Below are 27426 nucleotides of genomic sequence, written 5' to 3'. Positions count from 1 at the left end.
ATGTCGTTCTATACTTTTTCATCTAATAACACTGTGGATCTGATTCACAAAGCTTGCGCACATATATCTGGGACTTGCAAACACAAAAACAAGTCTGCAGGGGAAATAATACTGATATACTTTAGTTCACAAAATCGGGACTAGTGGAAGTTTTAGCTAACATTAGATTTTTTTTTTTTCTTTTTTTTTGTGAACACATTTTATTGATATACAGGTATGAAGTACACTTTGCCCTTCCTGCCCACAAGATGAATAGTCTTGTACATCGTATTTTACATAAACTGTATGAACAATTGACCTGCCTGCCCCTCCCCTACTGCCCCTGTTCACTGTCACAAAATGGATTATAATGAGTGTATTCTTTCTCATTCACATCTCCCACATACACCCTTATACACACATTGTCTCAGGGTCATTATATATCGATTGGTGCATTGACGGAATGGAACGTAAATCTATTGCTCTATAGTCTGCCCAGTGTTGCCATATTTTGGGGGCACCCCCAGCTTTGTATACCACCATCTCCATACCCATGCAATGGTCCATTCCCTTCTTCCAATCTGTGTGTTTCGGTGGGGCAGTCGTCTTCCATTCTCTTCCTATATCTCGTTTGGCTAGTGTGAGGCCAAACCGCAACAGAGATGTCTTATATCTATTACCACCTATGTCCCTGGTGAGGTGCAGGAGAGACAAACGCTGGCTGTGGGGCACCCATCACAACAGAACCTCCCCCAGGCAAGCCATCACTCCCCGCCAGAACTTTCCCAATTGTGAACAACTCCACACCATGTGAAGGAAGGTGCCTACAGCTCTGTCACAGCATAGACATATAGGGGAAGTGATCGCTCTTATCCACCAAAGCCATTGTTGGGTGAAGTATGCCCTGTGAATACATTTAAATTGAATCAACCAGAGTCATGCTACAATAGAGGCCTCCCTAGGTGAGCCCAGTATTTCTGTTCAGTCATCATTGTCCAAGTCGCCTATGTCAGCCTCCCATGTCAACCTCAGGGTGCCTAATGTGTCTGGTCTATTCGAGATGAGTGTCTGGTAAATCATAGGTATTTTGTGATCACCCAGGCCCCCCATTAATATTTTACCCCTAAGTGGATTCAACTCTGGGAGGTCTGGTAGTGTTCTAATGTATGGAGTTAGAGCATGTTGTAGCTGAAGATATCTGTAGAATTGTCTATGGTGCAATATAAACTCCTCTTGCAAGTCTTGCTAAGATGTCATGATTGTGTCGTTCAAGACATCTCGGAGTTTGGACATTCCAATCAGATCCCACCTCTGGAACCCTTCTAATGTGGCTACCTCCGCCAGCAGAGCCCTAGACCACAGTGGTGTCTGTTCCATAAGTTTGCCCCACCACCGCATGCACATAAGTGGCCACAGGTCCAAAACCACTCTTGTCACAGGTGGGAAAGCAACCGACACAGCACCCCCATATTAGTATGTCTGTTACAGGGTCCTGCCCATCGCCATTTTGCGTAAGGCGTAGGCTGGATCTCCTTGTGTATTGTACCACCAATCGTTAATTAGCTGTGTGTGGGCCGCCACATATTATGCTTCCACATCTGCTGTGCCCCCATAGTATGTAGACTGAAACCACTTGCTGAGTGTGACTCGGTGGGGGCCCCCATCCCAGAAGAATGTACCTAGGGTAGAGTTCATTGTTTGGAACCACTGTCTTTTTATAGGAATGGGTAGTTCTGTATATGGTATAAAAATGTGGGCAGGGAGACCGTTTTAAAGATCACTGACTATCTCAGCAGCGACTTCTCATATTTTAATATCATTATGAAGTTGAGTATTTAAGGGGCCAGTGTTGGTAGCCCATGCAGCTAAGGCATTCAGGGCAACAAACACTCCCAAATATTTAATTCCTTTCTTGGCCAGTTGCACATCTGCCACCCAGGCAAGGCAGTGCGGGCCCCTGACAATTGGATATACTGTGGATTTTAGGTGGTTAATACATAATCCTGAGCTTTCCCCAAAGATTTTCATTATCTGTAAGAGTCAAGGACCCGTAATGGCCCGAGACATCATGAAGAACATGATATTGTCCGCGTACAGTGCTATTGTATCTCTTTGCCCATCTCCCCATTTAAAATTCCGTACTTATGCATCCATCCTCACCCTGACCACCAATGGCTCTATAGCAAACAGCAGGGGGAACAAGGGGAAACCCTGTCTTGTCCTCGGCCTCACCGGAAAGATGCCTGACTTTGCTCTCGCTACCTGTACCAATGCCCTGAGGTCTGTGTAAAGTAACTTCAGATATGAAAGGAACCTGGGGCCAAACTTCAGGTCTTAGAGGAGAGTAAACAGGTTAACATATCAGTTTTAATATTGCAGATAGTGTCCTGGTTGTTTAGTTTGCACTTTGGAGTAAATTATTCGTCAGGAGCGGAAAACGGGTGCAATCCTGGGATGACTACAGAGCCACAATTTGCTAACCACCCCTGGCCATGAGCTCAAGAATTTGCAGGGACGCACAAATGTCCTTTCTAATTCTGGAAAGTTACCACTGTGAAAAGATGTCCGTAGTGTAGTGTCCTGCTGGGAGAGGTGGCCCACTCATCAACAAAACTCAATAAGTCACTTATTAATTGCTGGCCGCTCACCTCTGCTGATCATAGGCTTTTAACCTGGCAACGTCAGCTCATCCTTCCCAGGATAGTCAACTGAGTAGTAATCTATTCTGTAATGGTAACTGTTGTCCACAGTGCTTAGAAATTAGCTATTCCCCTGGTATTATCAAAAGCATGGATCCATACCTTCTCAAGTGGCAAAGAAATGACATGAGGAAATTTGAGTACAGGGATTCTTCATAATGGAAAATAAAAAAAATTTGTGGAGAAAAGTTAAATGTTTTCTGTGGAGTACAAAAGATTTATAAAAATTTGTGTATCATGTAGGCATTTCACAGAAGTACACATAGTGGAGCATGAAGGTATATCATAAAAATATGAATTTGCTAGATATATTTGTGAAGAGGATATATTTGTGTTCTTTTTGCTCATGTAACTTTACAATCAGTACACAGACTGTAAGTTAAGTGCTCATCTGTTCCGACAATAGGTAGGAATTGACACCGCTCTTTGTAGTAGTGAATGCCATTATATTCCAAAGTGGTGCTAGGGCTCTCCATTTTGCCATGGTCTGCAGGTCCCAGGGGTCATGAGGCTCCTGGGAAGCCCCACAGGTTAACAGTCCATTCCCTCCCACTCCCAGTGTCTTTACAGATTCCCATGCCCTGCAATTCCTACTAATGCTGTGGTGAGTTAATGTAATGCTAAATTTGAAAAACAAACACATCCATGAACTTACACTTTGACTTTATTTCACAGAGTGAGCTTCTCCAGACAGTATCGGAGTATGAGTGGAAACTGAAGTCTGCAGAGAATGCGATTGTAAAGCTGCAAGCCAACACCACATCTATACAGGTGAGGCCCTTCATAAGGTCACTGTACCACATTTGTCCCAATCAAACATCTATGTCTAGTATAATTGTTTCCCCAAATTTGACTAACTGTATAATGATGCAACGGTGCTAAAATTTTACATCAGTACAGGGGCATAAGTAACAAACTATCATGGGGAAAGGAAACTTGGGGGAGACTAGCAGCTCAATCAATGATGGAGGCAGTGCTAACAAATCATATAATGAGTCAGATATAGTCAAGGGAGAAACGAAGCCAGATGTGAGTTCAAAGTAGGAGGTTAATTAAAGTGAACCTCAGCCATGGTTAGTAACAGTTAAATTATATTATTTCTAATCACCAACCCTTTGCTCTGCGACTGTATTTCAGAATGCAATACACAACACAGATGCTGAACATAATGCTTAACGTCAGTGCTGTCGTAAGATACCAGACATTTTCCCCCTTGTAACATATAACAAAATAGATAACAGGTAATTATTACCATGTTTTCTTATAGGAAACTGTAATAGTGCGAAACAACATTAAAGAGGTTATGTGCACACTTGTATGGATGAAAAGCCGTCTTGTAAGAGAAGCAGAAAAAATGAGATGCTGCACAAAATCCTTGAGATAACTAAGTTTATGTAACACTATTTTTTTCTGTGGTTGTTTTTCACCATTCATACTCCTAGGAATATGTTCACTTCTTATAGCAACATTTCTTTTGAGAGTCTTACTTCCCAAAAACATGTGATCGGTACATTTGAAACTCTGCTAAGATGCCAAATCCTCCCATTGTTTAATTTTTTGGCATTTTTTAACAGTTTGACTACCTTGTATGTTTAGGGAATTTTGAGAATCTCTCATTTCCTACAGGAATTGTGATTCATCCTGAATCTCCCAATACAATCCAAACTTATTTTGTGGCTTTCCATCTCTCAAAACTAATCTTGTGATCCTTATGACCTTGATGAATCCAGAGCTATTACCTTCCCTCTCAAATTAGCAGTGTTCCATAAAAGACACTCTCTGTGAGGGCCCCCCATCGAAATGGGCCTTGTAAGCTCTGCCTGAAAGAGAAACAAATTAGCTGTTTTATTTCACTTCAGTCTTACATTTCCATGCTGTCAGCTCAGAACATGCTGCTTACTGCAGCTGCTTTAGAGAGACACACAGTTACAGCATGGACAAGCTGTCCATTACACTCCTGCTTTTTTCCAGTCCAGATTAGATATTTATCTGACTATAAACCTTCTTATGAAGTTCTGTTAAACCTCTCTATCATCCCATTATATTCAGGATGGTAAAGAGCAATTTTCCTATGCACAGTCCTATGAGAATTTAGAAGCTCTTCTAGTTCATTTGAACAGAACTGCATGCCATTGTTGCTATGAATGGACATTAGACACCTTTTCTTTCAGGCCAGACCAAATCAGACAAAGCCATCTTTAGCACCCGAGTTTATTACCCATACCCAGTTTACAGCAAGCCATATTGAAAATAAAGCAATAGCTACAAAAATGTAGGGAAACATCACTTCACCCTGTAAAAATCCAGTCGATCTAATGCAATTTCTTCCCAAGGTACTCTTAGCAACTTTCTACAGCTCATAAGTGGAATAAATGTCTTCAAAACCTTACCACTCCTAGCACATCTGACAAACTCTCACTGCTTTCCCAATTTCAGCTTCTAAATCTGCCACCAAAACGTCTGCTCTACGTTGATCTTTAGTTATAACTATGCAAAGATGTCTCTCTTGAACTTGTTCAAAAATGCCTTTTCACAAAACATTTGGTGGAATTAGTTTCATACTATGAAAGAGCAAGCCATTCTTTTCAGACAGATCTTCTCTGATCAACCAAAACTTAAATTAAGTTTCGACTGACATGTCCAACCTTGTCTTAACATGGTTATGAGTTCTAGAAACACCTTATACTTTATTAACCCATCCTTCCAATTTTTCTCTGAAATGGCTTCCTTAGTAATCTCACATATTTTCTCAATATATAGCATAATTCTCGTTAATTGAGCTCCTTAGTGTCCTCTTGTAATACGAATGTGGAAAAACAATCAGCTGCTGTAGTTTCTACACCTGGAATACATTGAACCCCAAAGGTGTGCTCTTGTAGTAAAAACTACATCTAGATCTTTCTTTTAAAAAATCCCATGAAGAAGTTTGATCCGTGCGTATAGTAAACGTTTCACCATACAGAATGCTTCTGAACTTGTTAATGGCCCGAATACTGCCAAACGCTCTCTTGCTATGACTGGTTGAATTCTGCTCTTTGTTAGTGCTCTGGAAGCAAAAGCAATGGTAAATCCTTCCCCATCACTTGACATAAGTCAGCACTCTTCCTAAAGTATTTGGACTGGGATCTGTAGTAGTAATACAATATTTTCATGTGTAAATAAATGCTTTTAGAGAAGGAACACCTTTCAATTCTTCTGTCACTTGAAAACTTTTCCCCCATTCATTGTTCCATATGTGCCCCCCCTCCTTATTTTACTGGCACCCTCCCGGCATGAGTGTTTGACATCTGTGCCATAAAAATGCCACACAGTTCTACCATTTCTAAAAAGTAAAGTAATTGATCTTTATTGAACTGTGACTGAACCCTATTTATCACGTTCATCATATGGCTTGTCTGTTTCCCAAACACAATATTTTCTCATGCCCAAAACAGCATTTTTGTGTTCTTAATGTCATTCCGTGTTTCACCAATATACTTATGATGTTGGATACCCTTTCACTATGTTCATTTGAGTCCCTCCCAAACATCAAGGCATCATCCTGTGTGAATCTGACACCTTTTAACCCTCCTAGCATGGATGTAATTTCCCTCTGAATTACAGACACGCTGAAATTAATCTAAAAGACACGCAAATAAATTTGTATCACCCCGATGGGCATAATGAATTTGGTGTAATCCTGGAAACTTTCCTGCAGTCGAACCTAGTGATAAGCAGATGCTAAATCTAATGTTGTAAAATATTTGCCGCCATTAAGTTCTGACATCAGCTCACTTTTCCTTGGAAGAGGAAGCTCAAACACCTATGCAGAACCTAATTTTACCAGTAGCCTTCTTTAGGCCAACCACTTGTGCCAATAACTCTAAGGCTGCAATGGGTAGAATATCACCTCACTTGCATTACACTTACCAGTGTTACATAATTGGTGAAGATGATAGAAACTGTGGAAAAAGAGATCAAAGGGAAAGAGGATGGAAATAATTACTTCTGGGGTGGATTTTAATGCCAGTAAATCACTATATGCTAAAATAAATACTATGTTGATTTTAGTTGAATCAGGTCGGTGTGTGTTACTTCATGGATCTTTACAGATAAGACCGTACTGGGCCCAGCTCACTAGGGATACAGGGATTCAGTCTGGGATAGGAGCCAAAGGTCAGAAACAGGCATGGAAAGGCCTGTAAGGATACCAGTAGACCCTAGAATAGGAGGAAGTGGGGCACGAATGGAATGTTAGAGATGCACACAGAAGATGGTTAATTTGGAAGTTGGAGAGTAATAGACTGAAGTAAGTATTAGTTTGCCATGGGGGACATTGGTAGTTTGATACAGATTTAGCCAATGATGCACCAATTCTGAGCTTGACCCTGTCTGATATAATTAAGGCAAACGTTTGTAAAACTGTGAAGCTTTTCCAACTGGTGTCAATCTAACCTAAGAAGGGATAGGGCTGAACATGCCTTGCTAGTTACAGTCTTTACCAATAGGCAACACACAGACGTTCTTGACGATGGGGGATATTATGAAGGCGCCCAAGCCCAGGTTAAAAAAAATGATGATCAATTTCTCTTGCATTTAATACTGGTCAAACACATGCACCATGAAGATTGCAGCAGCATTACATCTCCTGATGCTGAAAATTGCTGTGTTGTGTTTCCACTATCATTATTATTTAGTTCAGTCAATAGATTGCATCATTATTTAGTTCAGTTACCCAGATGCACAGTACTAATAATGAGCCACCAGCCAGCCTATCATTGTGCCTCTGAAGAACATTGTCATATACAGACATCTTATGCTGCTCTTGACTTGTAGATCTCTGCAGCCACCACTGCTAATGGTGACTGGGGAAGAGAATGTGAAAAACATACCATCCACTCATATCAGTAACTAAATCTCTACTACGGAATATTTATAGAGTTGAAAGCAGCAGACAGATGAAGGAGAATTGGAATTGAGAAAGGCTTATAATAATGAATGGAGATTCCAATGGGAAATGTCGTTTAGCATTTTCAGTTCCACTCTTCGAGCCAATCCAGGGCTTCTGTGTTTTTCCTAATGTTCAACCTCTTTGCTTTGTGGCATGGGTAGTACACTCAAACAATTACATTTTTTTTTATTTGGCACTATAGGCTATTTTCACTTACTTAGTTACTTTGAATCTGTTTACAAAATCGTAAAAAGTATACACATATAAATATTATATCACATAAAACTGCAATAAAATCAAACAACTTAGCCCTAACCTTATTTCATGCACTAAATCTGTTCATCTTTTTTTTAATTGATTGGGCTTCCTAGATTTCACAAGTGCCCCCATTCTTAACACAATGATTTAAAAAGTATTTGCATTAAATTGATTCATTGCTATTGCTTTCTGAAATCCAGTCACTTTTCTCAAGCATCTTCTATCCTTGTTGTCCATAAGTCTCATAATACACATTCCGTACTGATGTCAAATACCTGTCTTTTAGTTTGCTTGTTTTTCCACATTTCATGATAAACTCCTCAGTTGTTTCCTCCTTTATTTATTTTTTAAAACGAATCAAACCACACAAATCCTCAGCAGTGTAGAAAGAGAGAATTCTAGTGCCCCAACAAAATCATGAATTTCTTCTTGTTTCCTGCACACAGTGTTTACCTCCGCTGTTGACCAGGATCAGAGGGTCCTTGCTATAAATATAAACTGTATACTACTTGGTCCTCCTAGACCTGCTGTCCACTCATAAAATGTAATTGAACATAGGGTAGTCCGTGAAAGTCTGATTTAGTCAACTGAGACTCAGTGAATTTCTCAATTAGTCACCTTATCAGCCCATTTTGCAGTACACCCTTTGGCCCTCTGACATTCTCCCCCCTCTTCTGTATTAGCTCAATGATGTACCCTATTTCCCTCTTCAGCTCAAATTGTGCAAGTGGTGCTATAGAGCAGGGCTTCCCAAATATTTTAGAACTACAACCCAAATGTTAGAACATTTCTTGCCCCACCTTGTTTTAATGGGCACTAGGTGGGCGATCTTTAATGTACCTAAAGTTTTGTATGGCAGCACACTATCATTTAAAGACAGCACATTTTCCATATGAAATGCTCACTACGTTTGCACAGGCATGCAGTTTTATTGATAAAGTTTGCTGATGTATTGCACACAAATGATAATGTGTTGAAATTGGGTTTCACTGAATATCATTTGTTCATTACTAAGTAAAGCGTCATTTGTCTCAAGTCTTTTAAAATCTTTGTCTCCAACTTACTTCAAAATTACAATAAAATGCTCCAAGGGCTTGAGATAGAGTACACCAGATTGGTTTTCCATGACAAACGTGAAGGATATCCTGTCTACCTTATTAAAAGTGCATTATATCCTAAAGGATTTCTGGCACATTTCTGCCAGAGTACCCATCCTCAAACTCCAAATCAGGCCCTAAAACATCTCCTAGTGTGAGGTCCACACTTTCATGCTACATCCCACAAACCCAAGTTTCCCAGAGACCTTACTGATATACTCCACTCCCTCATAGCCACCGCCTAGGTCTTAGTTGTGTCCTCCATTAACTCCACCTCTAGAAAAGGCTTCTCACTCATGCTCTTCATTGTCGATGTCTCCCAATCTCAAGGTTTCTTCCATGTAGATCGTAAGACACACAATTGTAAGACATGCTAGTTACTCTTACTTATAAAGAAACCTATATAAAAATACACTGACAACTAACCTTGGACTGCGAAATATCCCCTTGCTGTTTACTGGGATACCATTTTGACTGAGTTTCCAACGAATACTCCCCATGATACTGACGGTGACAGACTTATCTTAGGAGGGAGCAGATAACGCACTCTTTAACACTGCCTATTCGCTGCTGTACATCGATTGCTGACCGACTCCTCTCAAAGGCACAATCCTGATTGCATACAAACAAGGGTGGAATCCTGTGAATTGTGATAATTATTTGCAGGATGTGGATGTTGAGCCGGATTCTTAGCTTTGTGACTAGTTGGGTGGTTTTGCTTATTTCACTGTTACACACTTAAAGGAAGTATGAAACTGTTGATCAATTTAAAATGATGGATTTAAACACCCATCAGATTGGGTCACTATGCAGAGCTCTTATTATTCCTTGTAGTGCTTTGTTGAGCTGTATGAGACAATCGTGGACTGAAACAGAGAATTACAACTCTTTTGTCATGCCCCCCTTGTGACTCCTCTTTGACCCTTTTATCCAACACTGTAACTTATTGTAGGAAAGTACCATCTTGCCTGGCATGTTACCCCCATATTTCACTGTATATATGTTGTTTTAGTGTATGTGTCACTGGGACCCTGCCAGCCAGGGCCCCAGTGCTCACAAGTGTGCCCTGTATGTGTTCCCTGCGTGATGACTGTCTCACTGAGGCTCTGCTAACCAGAACCTCAGTGGTTATGCTCTCTCTGCTTTCTAAATTGTCACTAACAGGCTAGTGACCAATTTCACCAATTCACATTGGCATACTGGAACACCCTTATAATTCCCTAGTATATGGTACTGAGGTACCCATGGTATTGGGGTTCCACGAGATCCTTATGGGCTGCAGCATTTCTTTTGCCACCCATAGGGAGATCTGACAATTCTTACACAGGCCTGCCAGTGCAGCCTGAGTGAAATAATGTCCACGTTATTTCATAGCCATTTACCACTGCACTTAAGTAACTTATAAGTCACCTATATGTCTAACCTTCACCTGGTGAAGGTTGGGTGCAAAGTTACTTAGTGTGTGGGCACCCTGGCACTAGCCAAGGTGCCCCCACATCGTTCAGGACAAATTCCCCGGACTTTGTGAGTGCGGGGACACCATTACACACGTGCACTGTACATAGGTCTCTACCTATGTACAGCGTCACAATGGTAACTCCGAACATGGCCATGTAATATGTCTAGGATCATGGAATTGTCCCCCCAATGCCATTCTGGCAGTGGGGGGACAATTCCATGATCCCCCGGGTCTCTAGCACAGAACCCGGGTACTGCCAAACTGCCTTTCCTGGGGTTTCGCTGCTGCTGCTGCCAACCCCTCAGACAGGGTTCTGCCCTCCTGGGGTCCAGCCAGGCCTGGCCCAGGAAGGCAGAACAAAGGACTTCCTCAGAGAGAGGGTGTTACACCCTCTCCCTTTGGAAATAGGTGTCAGGGCTGGGGAGGAGTAGCCTCCCCCAGCCTCTGGAAATGCTTTGATGGGCACAGATGGTGCCAATCTCTGTATAAGCCAGTCTACACCGGTTCAGGGATCCCCCAGCCCTGCTCTGGTGCGAAACTGGACAAAGGAAAGGGGAGTGACCACTCGCCTGACCTGCACCTCCCAGGGGAGATGCCCAGAGCTCCTCCAGCGTGCCCCAGACCTCTGCCATCTTGGATTCAGAGGTGTGCTGGCACACTGGACTGCTGAGTGGCCAGGGCCAGCAGGTGACGTCAGAGACTCCTTCTGATAAGCTCTTACCTGTGTTACTAGCCTATCCTCCTTCCTAGGTAGCCAAACCTCCTTTTCTGGCTATTTAGGGTCTCTGCTTTGGGGAATTCTTCAGATACCGAATGCAAGAGCTCACCAGAGTTCCTCTGCATCTCCCTCTTCACCTACTGCCAAAGGATCGACCGCTGATTGCTCAGGATGCCTGCAAAACTGCAACAAAGTAGCAAAGACGACTACTGCAACCTTGTATCGCTTCATCCTGCTGGCTTTCTCACCTGTTTCCTGGTGGTGCATGCTCTGGGGGTAGCATGTCTCCTTCTTGCACCAGGAGCTCTGAAGAAATCTCCTGTGGGTCGACGGAATCTTCCCCCTGCAACCGCAGGCAACAAAAGACTGCATCACCGGTCCTCTGGGTCCCCTCTCAGCACGACGAGCGTGGTCCCTGGAACTCAGCAACTCTGTCCAAGTGACTCCGACAGTCCAGTGACTCTTCAGTCCAAGTTTGGTGAAGGTAAGTCCTTGCCTCACCACGATAGACTGCATTGCTGGGTACCGCGTGATTTGCAGCTGCTCTGGCTCCTGTGCACTCTTCCAGGATTTCCTTTGTCCACAGCCAAGCCTGGATCCCCGACACTTTAACCTGCAGTGCACAACCTTCTGAGTTGTCCTCCGGCGTCGTGGGACTCCCTTTTCTGACTTCGGGTGGACTCCGGTTCACTCCTCTTCCAAGTGCCTGTTCCGGTACTTCTGCGGGTGCTACCTGCTCCTGTGAGGGCTCCCTGACTTGCTGGGTGCCCCCTCTGTCTCCTCATCCAAGTGGCGACATCCTGGTCCCTCCTGGCCCCCTGCAGCATCCAAAAACCCTAACCGCGACCCTTGCAGCTAGCAAGGCTTGTTTGCGGTCTTTCTGCAAGCTTCTTCACGAAGTGGGACATCCATCCTCCAAAGGGGAAGTTTCTAGCCCTCTTCGTTCTTGCAGAATCCACAGCTTCTACCATCCGGTGGCAGCTTCTTTGCACCCTCAGCTGGCATTTCCTGGGCATCTGCCCTCTCTCGACTTTGTCGCGACTCTTGGACTTGGTCCCCTTGTTTCACAGGTACTCAGGTCCGGAAATCCACTGCTGTTGCATTGCTGGTGTTGGTCTTCCTTGCAGAATTCCCCTATCACGACTTCTGTGCTCTCTGGGGAATATAGGTGCACTTTACACCTACTTTTCAGGGTCTTGGGGTGCTATTTTTCTAACCCTCACTCTTTTCTTACAGTCCCAGCGACCCTCTACAAGCTCACATAGGTTTGGGGTCCATTCGTGGTTTGCATTCCACTTTTGGAGTATATGGTTTGTGTTGCCCCTATACCTATGTGCTCCTATTGAAATCTACTGTAACTTTACATTGCTTGCATTACTTCCTTTTGCTATTACTGCATATTTTTGGTATTGTGTACATATATCTTGTGTATATTTGCCATCCTCATACTGAGGGTACTCACGGAGATACTTCTGGCATATTGTCATAAAAATAAAGTACCTTTATTTTTAGTATATCTGTGTATTGTGTTTTCTTATGATATTGTTCATATGACACCAGTGGTATAGTAGGAGCTTTGCATGTCTCCTAGTTCAGCCTAAGCTGCTTTGCTATAGCTACCTTCTATCAGCCTAAGCTGCTAGAAACACCTCTTCTACACTAATAAGGGATAACTGGACCTGGCACAGAGTGTAAGTACCCCTTGGTACCCACTACAAGCCAGGCCAGCCTCCTACACTTATGTATTTCATTCATGACCGTAATCACTGTCAATTATGTGATATTACACCTGTACTTGTGAACTATCCCACATGTTACTTGCACTGCTGTTGTACTGTAAAATGAAAAACCAATAAATAGATTCAAACAAAAGAAGAGACCCTGACAACCTCTACCTACACTTCCTAGGCAAATTCACTAAAGAAGCAATCTGTGCACAACGTCAAACTCGCATCAACACCAACCATCTCTTAAATGATTGACAATCTGCATGGAGAAATCCAACTTGCATATCATAGATGACACCCTCATGACCACAGATAAAGATGATCCTTGCCTTCTGATTTTGCTGGACTTATTATCTGCCTTTGACACCATCATACATCCCACCCTCATCCACACCCTGAAGTCTCAAGTGGGATTTGCTGTCAGTTTTTGCAGTGTTTCTTGTCCAATACAGTTCTTAGTCTGAGAGAGTTTTAGAAAGGAGTGTCAGTCTGTTACACTTCTAAATATTCTCAGTTATCGGTGTCGTGCTTCTAGCTGTCAGGCTTCTTCAGAAGCAAATTATCAACTCTTTTAATGCTCATTACAAACTAGCAGCCAAATGAGTAACACTGTTGTGCCCACAGATGTGTTGTCTAGAAAGCTCTCACTGTACTGTTCTGACACAGTTTACTTTCTATTACCTTAGCTTTTAGCTTGAGCAGCAGCTGCGGTCTGAATAGGTGCCTCAGGAGGCAGCGTTTGTCTCTCAGTCGCTCAGTCTCTCTGCTATGGATCAGGATTCTCAGCATCAACCTGCACTAGCATCTAGCAATGATGAAGACAAAGAAAAAGGACGACCCCCTCACTTTCCCTAGTGCACCTTATATAACATTTTGATTGATACAAGGTGGAACATTCAACATAATTTAAACAATACATCTTCTGATTCTGCCATGGGGTTTGTTACTTTCATCTGGTTCCTTGTCCACCTTATTTATCTGAAAGAGCAATTTCATGTATAAATATGATGTTTCCACTTTTGCTGTGGTTACTTTTAATACACATCCGCACATTCCAAAGTAGTTTAGTATTTGGGTAAAAAGTGTAAGTAATGCAGCTTCCATTGTTTAAGAGATAGATATCGAATAGGTCAGAGTGGTTATAAAAGAAACAGAAAAACAATTCCAGCGCTTTTTGCAAGTCATGCAGGATAGGTTAAGTAGCATTCAGAGCATGCATTAAGCACTCAAGCAATGATAGTCTTTCGGGCCTAGCAGTACTGTTAATGGTTCATGCTTATACTTTTTCTATGGAGGCCTTATCAGATCTCTAATTATGTTTAGAGACCTTTTAGAGACAAAATACCATTCAATAAATTCACTCATCACTCACATTGTACATACCAGTGTTCTAACTAGTGTAAAAGTAGTCTAGTGGTTTATACTACTGAGGGAGCTGATTTTGATTTATCAAAATTGTGCGCCAGACGTTATGATTATGTGTGCACTAAAATGAAAACACAGCATCTTGAAAATCATTTTACTTGTACTTGACTCAGCTAGGACGACACTAGGTCTAAACGCCTTCTTGAATCTTAACAAAGGCGTGATGTATGTTTTCACTTCTCTCATTGCACGTTAACAAAATGTGCACCAGTATAATGCTCTGTGTTGACGTGCTGTTCTCCAAGAACTCTGGAGGAAGACTTTTTTTTTTTTTTACAACATTCAAGGCTCTTCCTCCCTTTCTTACTGTAGGCCTATTCTTTATGAGACTGTTATTGTTTTGACTGTAGCCAGATTTGTACTGGCACATCCAATGGCATTACGTCAAAAGGGTGGTTTACATAATCATGTTAGGGGATGGGATTGGGATAGTGCTAGATAATGCTGAATTACATTTTGTGTTCTAGTTTGTTAATTCCATAATGATATGTGATCGCCCTATGCTGGCAATGTGATATTCACTGTGAATTTTATTATAAAAGGCCTTAAATTTAGAAGTGAGACAGTCTGGTTTGCCCCAACTTTTTCAAAACAGAACTACATTAGTCTGTCTCTTGATTTGGACTTAAAATATTTTCGCTCTGAGGATTGACTTCATGTCATGCTCCTTGATGGATCGGATTAATCCTTATGCTAATTCTCTATAATGTTTCATCATGTATTTGGACAATTTTTTTTTTCTGCATCCTAAACTGCTCTTTAATTATTTAACAAACCTCCATAGTTCTGAACGTTTATATGGCTTATGTCTCTTCTTGTATTGAAACTTACTTAATTGAATATGCTGATTTATTTACTGACGAAACTGTTCAGTGCTTGAAACGCAGAGCTTCATATGTACTTGAGGCTAACACCGTATCTAATCCTGTGTAGGCGCTTTATCTGAGATTACCTGATAAAATGGTGACATCACTAACATGTTGATAGCTCTATCATTGCAGTCAAGCTAAGGCAATGTATGTTACATATTGGATGTCATATGACTCACCCTGAGACAAGACTACAGCTTTTCGGAAGCATTGAATTGTTAAAACATTGATCGATTAACTCTAAAGTCTCTGAAAACCATGGTCCAGCTCTTTCATATTAAATTAATGAGAAATGCGTTGCTTTTACCTTTCAGAACTCTGTGACTGAAGCCAAATCTGCAATAAATGTGCAGTTTGATGAGCTGCTGCAGGCCGTCAAGAAGGCCCACGGCCATGTGCTGGAATTTCTGGAGGACAAAGAGCGTGCCGCTGTCAATCAATCAAATGGCATCAAGATTTACTTGGAACAAAAGTGCAATGAGATGGAAAAGAGAAAACTCAAAGCTGAGAAACTGGCCAAGCATAGGAACGAAATCTATTTTCTGCAGGTATGAGCACGTCTGGGATTGTGGAAACCTTTTGCCAATTTTTCCTTATTAAACATAACTGGTTGTTTTTTAAATTTGGCCCCTAAGTGATAGCACAGGGTCCCTGGACTTAAGTATTTTCCATTTCTTCTGCTTCCCTTTGCTGGTCTGAAGCTCGTTTGAGACTGCTTTAGCAACAGAAAAGCTACTTTCGAGGTTTTTCCTTATTGATATACTCATTTGACAGTCTAGGGTGGCTTAGAGATGAATTTTCTTCCATCTGTAGATATCTTCTTTCCCTACATATGTGAACAGCTGCTCCCACCTTTGCGTCACAAGCTTCTGTTTTTTTTTACCTGTGGATATATGGGCCTCTCTACCCTGTGATTAGCTGTTTCAATGTGCTCCGTGATTTGGTGTTTCTTCTAGTCTCAGAGGCGTTGGTGCTCTTCCCTTTCCCAGAAAGTTTACAGATCCAGTTACTCCTCCCTGATCTCCACCCACAGATTGCAACAGAATTTCTGTTAAGTCTGGGACCTGCACCTGAAAGCAAAGTACTCTGTTTTTATTCCCTTAGGAATATTCCGAATTCAAGAAAAGTACAGGCGATGACAGCCTACCAAGTGTTTATATTGGCCTGAAAGATAAACTCTCTGGAATCAGAAAGGTTGTGACTGAGTTAACAGAACACTTTATCCAGAACCTCCAGAACTCCTACAAGGACAAGCTGCAGGAGTTTGCAAAAGAAGGTTAGTGTTCAGTTTGAGTGCCTCTTTCGTTATCCTACATTTATTTCTGCCACTCATGTGCTTACCCAGGTTTTTTGAATTGAGAATTCATGTCTCCTCAAATGTATAGCTCATTGCACTATTATCTTTTTTTAGTACTCCTCATATACAAAATTGCCATACTATATATATATATATATATATATTTAGTACAACATCAAAGGGTATAATTTCCTCCTTCTGTCGCAGGTGCACTGATTTATATCCAGGGGGGGATTTTATTTCAGTAGCTAACTCTTTTGGATCAGTCTAAACATCAGTGGTAGATGACTTCTCTCTGTAAAGGAGTGACGGTCTGTATCGTTTGTATGGGCTAACCAGCAATCGTGTTGGTACAAGGTCCATGCAGTGTAGATAATTTGTGTGTTGGAAAATGTTCTTGACTCTTATGAAATGATTTCAAAAGGCTTGTGTTAAGTATGAAGTTGATTAGTGTGATGGGAAGTTCATGATTCAAGTGGAGAGGTTTCATGGCTCCTGTCCATTGAAGTGGATGTGGAGCGATGTCCATGAACAGTTCAGGGGGAAATATTCATGGGTCATTTTGGGGGGCTATATAGTCTGATGTGCACATTGTCAATATCATGCTTATTGCAGTATCTATGATTGTATGGCCAGTACCCATAGCTATATTGAGCAATGGCCGCAGCTCATGTGTGAGGCAAAGTTCTTGACTTTCTGTAGGCAGTTTCCATATGAGGCAATTCTCTTCGGCTCTTGTGGAGGGCAATAATTATGGCTCTTTTCGATAAATACCATAGCTTGTCTATACCAATGTGCACAGCATATTTGGTGCCAGGGTCTATTAATCATGAAGGGCAATATCCATAAGCTCCAAATACCATGTGATGTCAATGTACCAGGCTCGTGTAGGAGGAGCATTTTTGTCGCTCATTTGGAAGTAAATGCCCTTGGTTTGTGCTGCGGTGATATCCATGTGCTATATGGAGTAATATGTTGATTATGCGGCAACATCATTATGACATGAGTGCATTTTTAGGTCGAGTGCGCAAATGCTATGACCTGTTGTAGGTATTGTGGACTTTTAATCACGCCTACCGCACTCCCATCACGTTCACTCGTTTGTGGGCTTGCCTTTCAAAAATCCTTTATTATCATTGCTAAATGCTTTACCTTTGTCCTTCTTTGGCACGGTTTTGTTACTGCCTTGCAGACGTCCCATGTTACATGAATAATTGCACGATTGCCTATACATTTGACTGCGAGCAAACTTCTTTTTCTTTGTGTCTTTCCTCCGCGCTCATGGCGGCTGTGGCTCTATGTCAACTTTTTTATTTACCAATTTTTTTTTTTTTTTTTAAATCTTGGTATGACTTCGTGGTGAACGTAATAATCCACTTAAAATACATTGTGAGTCGAGAAGATAACTTGCAAAAACCTTTAAACGTATTTGTCTGCGTTTTTGCTAATTAGTTCCATTTCCTATGTATTTGTTTTGCACTCTTATCTGTGTACTCTAGATTTTAAATTGCCTGCATTCACTTGAGCCTATGCACCTTTACCTGCATTTAAATGATTATAGCCGAAATCGGTGGGGTTAACTTCCTCTTTGCTTTTAAACTGTCGGTTGCTAATAAACGTAATTGCACTCCATAGACAACGCACGTAAGAATAAAATATCACAAACCATCTACTATAATATACGTAACAGTAGCGCAGATTTACACTGATGCACTAAACCCGTTGGTGTGATTATTAGGTAACCCTCGTGAAGAAAAAGCACAGATACTTTTGTCTGTGCTGGAGATTCAGTAAAATCATAATCGGAGGAGAAGCCAGAAGAAATAAATACACCCCTGCTTAGACCTACATCTGGAATGGCTGTAAATGAGCAAATTCATTTTTCTCTGTAAGGGCTATCATTTGACCCCGCTCTAGCTTTCCTCTGTTCTATCCGATCTTCCACGCTCCCTTCATCTAATCTGACCCTTTTTTCTCTCCTTTCATCTTTCCAGTGTTTCGCGTCTCCTTTTCTCTCTCTCCTCCCATTGCCCACCTCTTTTTGCCTTGCTATTCTTCGGTCCTCACTTCTTTTGTCTCTTCCTACTCCTCCTCCCTCTTCTCTTGTCTCCCCTGATCCTTGTCTTTTCTTTCTCTTCCAATTACACACGTTCTCTGTTTCTGTCACCACATGTATCACCCCTCTCCCTTTTCCATGTATCTCTCCTTCACTTTTGCCTTTCTACACTCTTCCCATTTGTTCCTTCTCAATGTCTTACCTCTCCTACTGTCCCTGTCCTTCTTTCTCACTCCTTTCCTTTTTTTCTCCCTCTCTTGTCTTTCCACCTCTCTTACTTCCCTTCTCGCTCCTGGACAGTTGTCTTAACAGGAGTAAGCTGATTAAACTGTTTTTTAGCATTAGTGTGAACGAAGGAAATCAATAATTTGGATCAACATTACCCAGATGTGTGTCAATAATATTACAAAAATGGACCAAAAACGAAAACCTTTGAAACAAGCATTTGGAATGCAATGGGTCTCGCATTTGCTGGACTTAGAGCTATTAGCGTTGTAAAGTCCTAAGCGGACTTTTAGTGCCACATAAAATGAAAAGTAACAGTTTTTCATAAGCAACCGGATTTAAAGCGCCACGCCATGGGCGTGAAGGAGCGCACAAACGTAGTCAAACGTATCGGCAAATGTGCAGCGAGATCACGCTGCGTAGGAAATTAAAAGAAAAGGTAGTCCAGAAACCATGCTGAAAACAGTGAGCATCTACGTTTCTTCTAATTGCCCAAATTGTGCTTGCCCATTGTTATTCTACAACATTATTGTGGAATCGCAAATGGCCACTATATTTCTTAAGTCTACTACCACAAACTCCTCCTGCCCACTTATTTCTTAAGTCTATTGCCTTAAACTCCTTATTATAATTGTGTTGGAATTTGTCTTATCGTGATGTTAATTAGTGTCAGAGTCTCTATAGTCCCTTGATCCCATTACTCCCTGTCCCTATGTCTTCGTGATTTTCTTACTGCAAAGCCACCTGCCGAGAGTTCTATATACTTCAGTCTACCCACGCCAGTGGCTTTCTGTTTCAAAGACTGTGCATTCCTTGTATTTCGTATCTTCCAGATTTCTCGTCCCCTAGAATCCTTTTTGAGGTGTTATTTAGTTTTCTGGCTTCCCTTCCTCCGGCTTTTACTGAGTTTTTCTTGGGCCTTTTCTTAATAATTTAATTGGTTTAGGTATGTAGCCAATTATTTACTAGAACTTCCTGAGTGCGTTCATAGAAATATCATCTCATGAATGTGGTGCCCTCTGTAAGGTGTTGGAAGTTAGGGCCAGATGTAGAAAGCTGTTTGCATGGTGCAAACTGCGAAAATTGCAGTTTGCGCCATGCAAAAAGCCTTTTGCGATGCACATTCACAATTTGCGAGTCAGTACTGACTCGCAAATTGTGAATGCGACTCGCAAATAGGAAGGGGTGTTCCCATCCTATTTGCGACTCGCATCGCTATGCTAAATTGCTTTGTGACTGCGAAGGCGGTCGCAAACCAATTTGCAGTTATCACCATTGTCACACTGGTGGTAACCCATTCGCAAAAGGGAAGGGGGCCCCAGGGGACCCCTTCCCCTTTGTGAATGTTGCCAAAAAGGGTTTATCAGAGCAGGCAGTGGTCCAATGGACCACTGCCTACTCTGAAAAACCGAAACCAAAAGGTTTCGTTATTTTTTTTTATTTTGCAACTCGTTTTCATTTAAGGAAAACGGGCTGCAAAATAAATAAAAAAACAGCTTTATTTAAAAAGCAGTCAGACATGGAGGGCTGCTGACTTCAGCAGGCCACCATCCCTGTGAGTGCAGGGACTCGCTATTGGGTCGCAAAATGCGACCCACCTCATTAATATTAATGAGGTGGGTCTTTGCGACCCCATAGCGAGTCGCAGACGGTGTCTGAGACACGGTTCTGCATCCGATATTGCGACTCGGAAATTGCGAGTCGCACTGACTCGCAATTTCCGAATCGCAATATCGGAAATTCGTACATCTGGCCCATAGTGTTTTATGGGGATAGTGTGATGTCACGTGGTAATAGCGATAAGTTTCTGGTATTGTGAGTTCAGGTGTTGTGTGGTAGTGAGAGATGTGGGGTTGTGGTGATGCAGTGTGATGTGCCATGGTACGCTATGATATTTGCCAATGAATTACACAGATTGTGCTTTTTAAATGTAGTGTAATGTGCTACATACCCAGGACTCCTGTAGGTAATAAAGTAGGGGGAAGAAAGTCATTTCTGATACTTTCAAAAGCATCCATTGGTACTTCCCTTCTGCTGTTGAGACAAATACTAGACATATAATGCAAATTGTGCAAGCGGACTTGGATTTCTATAGAATCCATTGGACCCTAGAATCCAGTCAGCAGACCGCTTGTCTACATTCCTAAGCAAAATATTGGACTGTACGCTCAGTATTTCCTGCTTAGAGTCAAGAGGAAACTCTGGTTCTTCCTCTTGCATCCAGGCTTGATCAACCATCACAGAATAGGGAAGTAGTACAAGTCCTATGAGAGTTGATTTCAGGCTAGCCACATATTACTGAGGCCTAGTTGGTTCAAAAGATGGGGCAATGCTTTCTAAAATGCTGCAAGACAGAGCCAAATAGAGCAATTAGCTAATGTTAGACAAGATGGATCGAGTAGAAGGTGTGGAGCACTGGACTCTGGAGGCAAGGGTTCTATAAGCATGGGTGGGATATCCGTGAAGAAAGATAGAGGCTGATTGGACCTCTGTGCTGTTGATGCACTTTGTGATAGAAAAAAATAAACACAAAATAAACTTTTCATGACCCCCTCCCCCCCAAAAAAAAAAATGTTGTGTGGGTGCTGCTACCATGTGTGCTCCATTACTGTTTGACGTGCTTGCAGTTTGCTATTTTTGCTTTGTTTCCTTTTCCCTGTGGTTTCCGAAATGGCATCCTGGCCTAGTTTATCCTGCTGCGTTAGGTCCTTTCAATATCTATACCAAGGAACACGTTGTGGTTCCACAATGCCCTCGATCCTAGAGCAGGGTTCTGGGACCTCTTAGCAGCCTGAATATTGGAGTGTTGGGTGAGGGTACTATATGAGGTTGTGCTAAATACTGGTGCAAAGCTTATACTATTTCCACATATGATTCGTTATTACTTTCAGTGTATCTAGATTGGGCAGTGTGTATAGAACCCAATCCAAACCACATATAGTCCTTATCATCCCGTCACTACCCTTAATTCCATGAACACTGCAGAAATCCCTTTACATCTGACATCAGGTGCCAACAAGCCTAAGAACAACTCTCCAATCACACTCAAAGAGAAGCTAGAAGATTTGAGAGTTATGCTGGAGTTTGTCACTTTTCTCTTTACCCTTCACCTTATTTTCCATGGAGTGAGATTGCAAAAGCCAGTAGTTCCTTTCCTGGCTTTCATAGATCTCACAGAGAGGGAGACTGATAACTTTGCGTCTGAATTCTTGCCTGCAACACCCTTATCTTGAGAATGTATTGCCACTGCTGGGAGAATTCCTACCACCTCCTGCACACAGGAACAATATGATAAGCTAACATACCTTACCAACATTGATTAGCTTTGAAATATGAAACATAAAATTATTCATATCTCAAAAACGAAGCACACATTTTAAATCAATTTCATTATACAAATGTTGGTATGTATTGAAAGCAATATAATGTAATACAGATTTGATTACCTGCCTGTAAATGATATGTGGGAGGTTTTCTAACGTTTGGATTAATTGTGCTTGTGTTGTTATATGTATGATGCAAATGATTTAATATGAACACAGTTTTAAAACAGTTAATTTCATTAAAATATACTCATTACTTTTCAGTAATTCCATTACTCCAAGTCCTTTCTTCCTCTCTCCAGTCTTTATCTTTGAGGATAGTCCATCTCCTCTGACAGGCCCACATAATTACAGTACTACCTTACTTTTTACATTTCCTCTGGGAAAGACACTCCTTTACAACATAAGGAAATCTCATCATAATGAGGCTATCCATTAAATTTGACCTGATAATTGCATCTCCTCAGATGGAGTGTGGGCAGGTGCTAATGGCTGGTGCAAGAAAGGACTCGGAGTATTGGAAAACATCCCATAATTGGTAACCTCCTCACTTTCAAGTTTACCAAAACTTTTCAATTTGGTCACTCAAAACATATTACAAGACACGTCTTGCGACCTTGTGAAAGTTACTTGAACATTAGCTGCGTAAGTGTGTACTGCTATTAAAATACTTCAAAATCAAGTAATTTGTGCTTACACATTACATTTGTAAAGCATTATAGAATTCAAAGGGAGCAGTCCTGTTGGCTGTCCTTCAAGTCTTACAGGTCGATGCCCCTAGGACTTTTGACCAGGAAGAAGTTGTGCTTCTTGTTGATTCTCCCTGAATCCTTTTTGGCTATGACATACTTGCCCAGAATAGGAGACAACAGTGGAAGCATAGACAAGAAAAGAATGCATTCTCGATCTCTTCTCATCTGATGCTTAAGAGAAAACAAGAGTGAGTGAGGCCAGAAAGGTACACTCATTATCCCACTGCCTTTCTCTCTCTTATATCTCATCATTACTTTCGGAATCTGGGGAAAATGTGGAAAAGTATGTATTAGTACCCTGGGCCACCTTCATGATATGGCATCCACTGCCTATGCTCTTTCCACTGTGTTGCTTGACAAAATATCTGACAGATAGCATTCATCTCTGAGGCAAACAGATCTAGCTTTGAACAACTCATCCTCAAATAGATTTCCTGAATACCTGGGGATCCAGACAAAAATCATGAGATGTAGGAAACACTCTGCTGAGCAAATCTGCATTACCTCTATTTCCCTGATGAATATATAGAGCTGTCAAAGAACAAGGGTTGTGCCTTCTCAGAAAAAAATAATCTGTCAGAATTGCTAGGGGTGTGCATCTGGTTACGCATGCCTGATCAAATATGACTGATAGTGTACTGGAGACTGCTCTGGACTACTCTGGAGCTTGGCTCATATACTGAAGCCCTTCAGGCAGTAGTTGAAGCTGATTGCTCTGTTAGTGTCCCTTGGCTTAGATATGTTAAGGCATCATTATATCCGTTTGGCTGGTGCGAGCTTTGGGATCGCCCAGCTACTGCTGCCTTTCCCTCGAAGCTTGACATTAAAAATAAGTATTGGAGGATGGTAGATTCTGAGGAGTTGCGTGTAGCAATTCATTCCAAGCTGTCACATGCTTTTGCTGATTTGAAAGATGCGTGCAGATATGAGGCGTTTAGGGATATAGTTTCGACCCCTGCGGACAAGAAGCTGTACTTTCAGTTTTGTGTAGGAACCCTACCATTAGGATCGTTCAATAGCAGTTAGTCATCTGATGGGACTACTGTCTGTCCCGCTTGTAACCCCCCATTGAAAACCTCCCCTATGTATTATTTGTCTGTTCTGCTTATGCAATTCCTCGCAGGAAGTGGCTTGCTCCTGTCTGTGTACTGGGCGTCCGCAGGACCGCTATAGCTCTTCAAATTCTTAGGTCAGACACTTGGGGGGGCTATTACAACTTTGGAGGAGGTGTTAATCTGTCCCAAAAGTGACGGTAAAGTGACGGATATACCACCAGCCGTATTACGAGTTCCATAGGATATAATGGACCCGTAATACGGCTGGTGGTATATCCGTCACTTTACCGTCACTTTTGGGACAGATTAACACCTCCTCCAAAGTTGTAATAACCCCCTTGGTCTTGGTTACTGCTGTTGCTAAATTTCTTAGAGCTACATGGACCAATAGAGCAAAGATTTTACCTTCACTTATGTGAAACTGCCTTGTATGTATAGTTTCATGTAATTGCAGGCTGCTCTTATGATGAACATGGTTTAGCCAATTTCTGTGAAATGAATTATTAACTGGTGCATGTATCCATAATACCACAGTACTGTTCTCTATTTTTATAGAGGGGGGGGGGTCTAGGAGTGGGATATCATTTTAGTTCTTGTGGCTTTTGTCATAAAATCATGACCTTCTGTTTAATCTTAAAAAGGGTGATGATGCAGCTGGTGGTTACTTGATAACTGTATCCCTTGTGGAAAGAAAATACTGTTTTCGTTGCATTTGGGTCAAAGGAGCTGTGCTTTGGTAATGTTGAATCGGTGGCCTAAACTGTGAAATTTTGTAATCGATTTCATAAATTATCTGGGAAAGTGCTTGCTGCTTTTTCTCTAGTACTGTATTTGGCGTTGACCTCTGAAAAAACTATTACGTTTTGCACTGTTTTATAACTTTTAATATTCTAGTTTTATGTGAATGGTGCTAGTCTTCTGTTCGCAAACCTAATGTCCTAGGACCTGGGTCCAGTGGTATTTATTATTGTATGGATTTTATTTTTATTTTAATCTATTTTCATGTGTATGAAATGTGGCATTTTATGTCTTTGTTTTGTGTTTTTATGGTACTAGTTACCGAAATAAAACGTAATTGAATTGAATGAATTATCTAGGGCATAGTGTTGTTCAAATATATTGAGAGTGCACGCGGATGTAAATACAAAATACACAGACAGACTGATAGTCAACTTGTCCATATCACCACCGGAAAGAAAACCTTAGAAGTGCCAACCTGATCCCAGTTGACTAGAAAAACAAGCAATTAAAGCTATTACTATCACCCTCTGGAGATGAGTTTCTGCCAACTCCATGACTGAAGAAGAGATAGACCAATCGTCCAAATATGCATGGAGAACCATCTCTTGACCATGCAGAAATGCCACTAATGGTGGCAGAAAGTTTGTGAATACCCTTGAGGCTGACTTCAACCCAGAGGGCAGAACCCAAAGCAAAGAGTGCTGATTGTCTGCTAAGAGCGTACAAACCTTTGATGATTTTTGTTTATCAGGATTTGCAGATATGCATACTGTGAATTCAATTTTACTAGGTCCTCCAGTGGTTGCACTACACCTATGATTTTTAGTAAACAGTCCAATTTGAAATGAATGGTGGAAACCTCTTTATTCAAAATGTTTAAGTCCCCAACACTAGGCACTAGTGTCCTGAAGTCTTTTCCTCTAGGTAAAATATAAATAGATTCATTGATGTTGCTTTTTCTGTCGGATTGAGGTGATTGCCCTCATCTCTAACAGCTTCCTTATACTTTTTCCCATGAAGCTTCCATTTCACAGCAGTTCTTTAGGACTGAAAACTTGACATGGATGCATAAAAGCAAAGATTATACTATATAACCATGTTGAATGATATTCAAAACCCATGCATCTTTTTGTGTATGTTCGACAAAGTTTTGGCTATATTCCCCCTACCGAAACCTCTGAATCCACTGCACATCATCAGTCGGAAGAACGGAGGTTTTTGGTTTGACGACTACTGTCCAGGTGGGGGAGAAGGTGTGGGGGTGGATCTTCTTGTATTGCATGTGTGATTGAAAGCACCTCTTTTCCTTTGCTTGCGACTGCTGCACTGTAGAAACTGATGTGCTAGACGAAGACTTCCCTTTGTAAGGAAACGCAAGATTTTGATCTTGAAATACTTTCTTCACCATTGTATTCAATTGTTTACTAAAGACTTTTGCTTTTGAAAATTAAATCTTTCATAATGTCATTTTCTCCGAGTTCTGATGCTTCCAATCTCACCACCAAATGCGTCGTCTTGCACACAGTACACCACCAGTCGCTAAGGATGAGGTTTTTATGCCATCACGGGTTCTAAAGGCTCCCAGGTCATGGAAAGCTAATTCTCAGAGAATTGTTGCCCGTTGTCCCATTTTAACCATCGTCTCAGAACAGGTTGCTCTTTTCTGCATGGCTGCTGCCAGGTTGTCATAGTCTTTAAACAAAAACTGAGCAGTGCATAGACTCCAGCCTTTCAAGACAAATGTATAGACACGTTGATCTTCTTTAAAGTAGACTCCAGAATTAGTGTTTAATATGTTTTAACCAGGCATAGTTTGTTTTGTAGTTCTAGTAAAAATAAACCTATTATCAGGTCAGGCAGCGGCTAAAATGTTGGCTTTCCAGGCCTAGGTTAGGAAAGAATGAACACTGAAACAGAAACATAAAACGTAGTTGATGCAGAGAAGCCGCTACATCGTAGAAGAAGAAACTTTTATACAGTATGATAAATAGATTTTATGGTCCCGTTGCTAACTTGCTGCTCCATAAAACTCTTACTCAAAAACAGTTTTATTCTTTTTGTTACTCTGTGTTTATATGTAAGCCAGTGAACAACGTGTTCAGAGTGCCCTGAAAGTCCTTGGGCATTTTTTGAATGATAAAATAAACATTTGGTCTTTTACTTATATTGAATCTGCCCAGACAGCAATGTGATGAAAAGCTGAAGAACTGGTATTCTAGAGAGGTTTCTGACAGGGCAGGGCTCTGAAGAACAGGTAATACAGGCTCCGAGTCAACCACATACATGTCACCGCCTGCCCTATCCCTACCGTACAGGCCTGACAACAAATTAACTTTTATGCCTATAAGCCAATCCATCTCCTATGTACACCTGCAAAAAGCTTACCAAACTCTTTCATAGCTACCTGAAACAAGCACTGGCAAAGCCAATATTTTGCAGCAATGAGCGATCTATTGACTGCCATTTTCTTTTTGTTTACATGTAGCGCACGCTGCTGTGCAACATGGATATAAGAAAAAAAGCACCCTGTAGTGCTCAGGACTGACCTCATCATAAAGCTTTTTTTTTTTTTTCTTTAAGCCTGTGTTGCTGTGCAATATGTCTTAAAACCACATGGGAGCTTGGAGGACAAACAACAACAGGGAGGACCGTGGGAAACAAAGAACCAACATTGAGATAGCTGGAAAGGAGGCAGGTGAGGGGGTGGATTTAAACAGAATGGACAGCAGGAGGAGGGCAGGTAAATAGAACGGACAGCAAAAGACTAAACCGAATGGACAGCGGAAGGAGGACCTGCGAGAAGCAGAGCAAACAGC

The 27426-nt window shown here is 41.5% G+C and overlaps 1 protein-coding gene across 1 annotated transcript in view; it reads left to right on the top strand.

Annotated features, from left to right (window-relative positions):
- TRIM16 (tripartite motif containing 16) overlaps positions 1-27426 on the top strand; it is a 112352-nt gene that overhangs the window by 27173 nt on the left and 57753 nt on the right. Inside the window, exons 2-4 of the mRNA XM_069200347.1 lie at positions 3354-3449; positions 15476-15709; positions 16266-16437. Of these exons, the coding sequence (XP_069056448.1) occupies positions 3354-3449; positions 15476-15709; positions 16266-16437 (502 nt within the window). The remainder of the gene's footprint in view (positions 1-3353; positions 3450-15475; positions 15710-16265; positions 16438-27426) is intronic.

This window comes from Pleurodeles waltl, chromosome 7 (assembly GCF_031143425.1).
Source record: "Pleurodeles waltl isolate 20211129_DDA chromosome 7, aPleWal1.hap1.20221129, whole genome shotgun sequence".
NCBI classification, from domain to species: Eukaryota; Metazoa; Chordata; class Amphibia; order Caudata; family Salamandridae; genus Pleurodeles; species Pleurodeles waltl.
This window is presented reverse-complemented; position numbering and strand designations above follow the sequence as displayed.